We start from the raw sequence: 4842 nt of genomic DNA on the forward strand, positions 1-4842 counted from the left end.
GGCACAATAATTTGACTTATCTACATTTTTCATATCTTGGTAACTTCCAGCCTTCCGAGGAGGTTTGATTAGTTTTGCATTCAATATTTTTTTATTAGTTTCTCCCTTTTGGTGTTGAATTGGGTATAAGAATCGTAACACGGTGTTAACTAGAAAGGTTTTTTATTTTCTGGAGCTGTCATCATCCTTATTGTTTTGACTCCTTTTCGACTTCTGAGCTTGGCATAGCTCTTCAATCTCCATTTGACCCTTGGCTTTCTCGCAAAACTCGGCCAAGATTTTGGATTTGGTCTGACTGCGTTATCCAATTCATCATCTTCATTGGCTGGTTGATCTTCTTCTAGTTGCTGAGTTGTAGAGACGTGCATTTTATTAGAATTTTCTTCTTCGTCATCTGTTTGCTCATTGTGACCACCATTATTAGCAATCCGAGCATTGGTTAACTTGGCTATTTGATTTGTCATTCTTTGATTTTCTTCTGCCATGTGCTGATTAGCCTGTTGTAACTCTGTTACCATCCGAACTGTAGGGGAAGGTTGGTCAGCTTGAAAGTTTTGGGACCTAAAGAAAAAAGATTTTGTTTCTAGGCCCACGGTGGGCGCCAATTATTCTTGTAAAGGTTGGCCCCTGTATAGCTCATTCGCCGGTGAATAATTAGGAGCTTTCTGTCAAATTGAGTTATACTTCGGCAGCAGGAGAACAAGAGGGTGGGTACCTGTAAAAGGTACTCCGACGCTCAAGTTAGTGAGTGAATAATATGTTTTGTTTTTCTGTATTTCCAATCAATGTCTTACCTCCTTTTTATATTTCGGGATTAAAGGATAACGGTTATGTTTCCGAGTAATTTTACTTTAAACGAAGAGTAATGGCATATTATTCGAGCATTTTGATATTTGCTTTGATGTTTGTTATTGATAACCGATTTATAACGTTCATAGCCGAGTTATAATATATAACCAATTTATAATGGTCATATCTGATATGTGTAATATCCTTGAGAGAGGAAAGATTAAATAATATAATTAAAAAGTAACAAATGTTATGGTCTTAGAAAATCACTGTCAAAAGGAACACCAAGAGCGTTCAACCATCTGTCAGCACCATTGTTAGGTCCACCCTTGAGGAATTCAGCAACAGTGAATCGCATGGCTTCATTCTTAGTTATCATACCACGATACCCTTTCCACTTAATTCTTCCATGAACTAAAGCAGCAGGTCCGGTATTTCCATACTCACAAATATCTAAGAAGCCTTTCATTTCATTGCCATCATGAGGGGCCCACCCTTCCAGATTAATCCAGTCACCCAGATATGATTCCATGATTACTACTCTCGATCCTTCCTTCCATGGCCTACCCAAATAAGTCTTCATTTGGTACTTGACAGGGTCAAACATTGGATCTGGAACAATCTGGCATCCCTGAATCACAATGCCAGTAGTCATGTTCCTCTGGACGGTGCCATCTGCGATCAACACATTGAACTGAGTTGGCAAGGGCTTTCTCACAATGAGCTTGCTTCTTTGGATCACAGCGGGAGATGTACCGAAAATAAAGTCAACTGTCCCAGCGATTTCACAGTTGCGATAGAATTGTCTGTTGGCTTGAACATATAAGGTGTCTTGATAACCATGTATGTGGCAGTTATAGAAAGCTGAAAAATCTCCCACATTTCTGAGTGCAACTGCTTGGTGTCCTTCTGCACCAGCTGCGTTCTCGAATCTCATGTCCTTCGCAAGAAACATTCCCGCTTTATTCACTACATGCATGTACATTTATTTTATTATATATTAATTAGAATAATCATTATATATTATGTATGACTCATATTATATATTGTGTACTTGCTTTATTCTGTTTTTGCCAACTCTTCTTTTTTCCCACCATATAGGATATTATGTCGAATTTTAGGTGACTAGATAAAAGATGACTTATACAAATATTTGTTGTGTATGTGTGTGCCTACGAGAATATTAAGGTTTACATGTAGTTATTTTTATGAAATTAATAATTAAAAATTGTTAAATAATTTAATATATTTAATTAAATTATAACCTAACTCTTCTTAATTATTAATTTTACTGAAAATTACTAGTAAGTCTTTATTCATATAATAATAAAATAGAGAAAATGGAGAATTACCGAAAGTGGCAGTAAACATGGTCTTGAGGTTGTGGGTGACATTGCTCATACTAGCAGTTATAATGGTCTTAGTAGGGCCATCTCCATACATGAAAACGTTCATTGCATGAGATGGAACCGTACAATTCTCCTTATAGATCCCCGCCTTAACATAGATAATGTACCTTCCCTGAAAATTCTTTGCCTTTGGATACGAGTTAATTGCATCCTGAACCGTCCTAAAGTTTCCACTACCATCTTTAGCAACCACTACATTTGGGATATGAAACTTCACATCCTTCACCAACAGCTTGCGATCTGAAGAGGAAAACCAATCGGGAAACCCCTCGTTATCAACCTCTTCGCGAAGAACACGCCCAAAAGAAGCAATGGGTTTTATTTCCACATGCAGACCAAGATCTTCAATGATTTTAGCCAAACCAGTAACAATATCGAGAGTTATGATGGAAACCTTCTCAACACGATCCAAACTCTTGCTTTGTAGTTGTTCTTTGATTTTTCTCTCTCCTTCATTTTGATCCTCAAAAATGTCAACACAAGATTGCTGATATGAGATAACAGTGCTAAGCCAGTTTCTGAGGTCGGGGCTTTGCGTTTGCACGAAGTTAATGTCGTGATTACTGCGAAGCACGTTGCTGAAAAGGTCAAGGGTGCTCAATGCGGACTCCATGACTTCTTTGCAACCATCAATGGCCATCTTGATTCCGTTGTTATCTTTGGAGAACTCCTCCTCAGTTGTCATCATCTTTAGGGCGGTGGTGACACCGTCTCTGATATCGTTCACGGCAGCGTCGATGTATGCTTTCGGGTCGGAAGAAGAGGAACCATCAACTTGGCTTAGAACCTCGCGACAGAGGTTTTGATCCTCTTGTGTGTTGCGGCACATGAGACTTGTGAATCTTTCTTTAGTGTTTTGCACTTCAGCGCCATTGCTTTTTTTGTTATTAACGACCATGATGACCCCGGTGGCAACCCCCGCTACAAGGATGAGCGAAAGCGAAACAACCACTAAAACTATGATTTTTTCCTTCTTTTCCATTTATTTTTATCTTCTTCTTTTTGTGTTGTTGGAAAGCACTGCAACATTTTCAAATATTTATAGCCGCTCACAAGGTGTTTGTTGAAACTACTATAGCTTATTAGTTCAGATAAGATTATGTTCAGACACGTTTTGTTAGAAACAATTGTCTATTAATAAGGTTAATTAATTGGCATTTCATTGCAACTGTGGTTAGATTAACTGGCATTATGGTATGACCAACCATATAAATTGTTTTAGTACTAAACTGTTGTATAGAAAATCCGATAGTAGTTAACAATTCAATATGAAATTAATTAGTTTTGATCATTGTTAGTTTTTTATATGTTATTTGATTACAAAAGTGTCATGTAATCAACAAATTTCAATGTAAAAATTATCAGATTTGGCGGCTAACCAAATTCAGTCACAATAATACAACTAATTTTGTAATAGATAAACATTTGCTATGACCCAAAATTAAAACATTTTTTTGTTGCTAAATTGATATCTACTATAGAAAAAATTATCTACCAATATAACAATCAACTGAAAAATTAGATTGGTCAGACTATTGCTATCTATAGTGAAGAGCTTTCATGGATTTTTTTTAAAATAAATAAAAAATTATTTAAATTTTTTTTCAACTTTAAACAAGGTTTTAAAAACCAGATCGGATCGGGCAGTTCGACCAAATTAATTAGGAACTGGTCAGTTGGTCGGTTCATTAGCGTCCAAAACCAGTTTGCAAAAAATCGGTGAAAAACTGATCAAACTGGTGGTTAACCGACAAACTAGATGAACTGTCCGATTTTTTTAAAGGTCTGATTCTTCCATTCAACATAAATACGGTGTCGTTTTGTTAAAAAAAAGGAATGCGTGAAGACCCCCAAATGCCCTAATCCCCTCTCCCTTCTCCCTTCTCGCTCACTCTCATCAGTCTCACTTACCAAAATGGCACAAAATCCATAATTTTAAAGGTGGCAGCTTTGGAGAGCAGCAGAAGAATCATCAGAGCCCTTATCATAGCACGACAGCAGCGGAGGAAGGAGGAAGTAGAGCTGTGTCTGAGGATGATGTACATGGCTTCTTCTCATTGTTGCAGTGTCTCTCACTCTCCGTTTCAGCCGCCGCCACTCTTCTCCTCCTCATCATCTCTGTGCTCTTCGTGAACCCTGCTTCTGTCCTCGCCATCATAGGCCGCCTCTTTTTCGTCGCCAAAAATGCCTCTATCTCCGAGCCATCTTTCTCTCTATGCGAAGTGTGAACGTACCCGTGCCGCCAGGGGACTCTTCACCGTCACCGTGAGTTCTTCAATCTTCACCGTCGCCGTGAGTTCTTCAATCTTCACCGTCCTTCAATATCTTCTTGGTGGTCTTCTTTGTTTTCATTGATTTTCTCCCTTTTTCACTTTAGTTTTTGATTTGTTTCCTTTATTGTAGAGTCATTGATTATTTGTTAACTTTGTTTATTCTGATTTCTGAGTTGCTTCACTTGCTTGTTGCTGATTGTTTTTATTATCAGTTGATAGTGCTATGATGCATTGCTTCACTACATTGTTTATGGAAATTCGTAATCTTCTTCATGTTTCTGTTAATGGAATACAGTGATAACAGAGTATAAAGAATAAATGTTGAAAACTAGTGATCACATATTGTGGAATTCTATATTCTGTAATGTATT

General features: G+C 37.5%; 1 protein-coding gene across 1 annotated transcript; it reads right to left on the reverse strand.

Annotated features, from left to right (window-relative positions):
* Nucleotides 1–1039: 1039 nt before the first annotated feature.
* On the reverse strand, nt 1040–3180 carry LOC110280430 (pectinesterase-like). The gene is made up of 2 exons (XM_021141470.1): nt 2142–3180; nt 1040–1758 (listed from the first exon to the last, which is right to left on the reverse strand). Exons 1-2 carry the CDS (start codon nt 3178–3180, stop codon nt 1040–1042), a joined length of 1758 nt encoding a protein of 585 aa, XP_020997129.1.
* Between the last annotated feature and the right edge of the window lie 1662 nt (nt 3181–4842).

The sequence above is a fragment of the Arachis duranensis genome, chromosome 4 (genome assembly GCF_000817695.3).
Source record: "Arachis duranensis cultivar V14167 chromosome 4, aradu.V14167.gnm2.J7QH, whole genome shotgun sequence".
NCBI lineage: Eukaryota > Viridiplantae > Streptophyta > Magnoliopsida > Fabales > Fabaceae > Arachis > Arachis duranensis.

What these genes read in the sequence shown, in the direction of transcription:
- LOC110280430 (XM_021141470.1), bottom strand. Translation starts at nt 3,180, where the DNA reads ATGGAAAAGAAGGAAAAAATCATAGTTTTAGTGGTTGTTTCGCTTTCG. An exon ending in CATGTTTACTGCCACTTTCG is followed by an intron (nt 1,759 to 2,141) that starts GTAATTCTCCAT and finishes ACATGCATGTAG; the next exon opens with TGAATAAAGCGGGAATGTTT.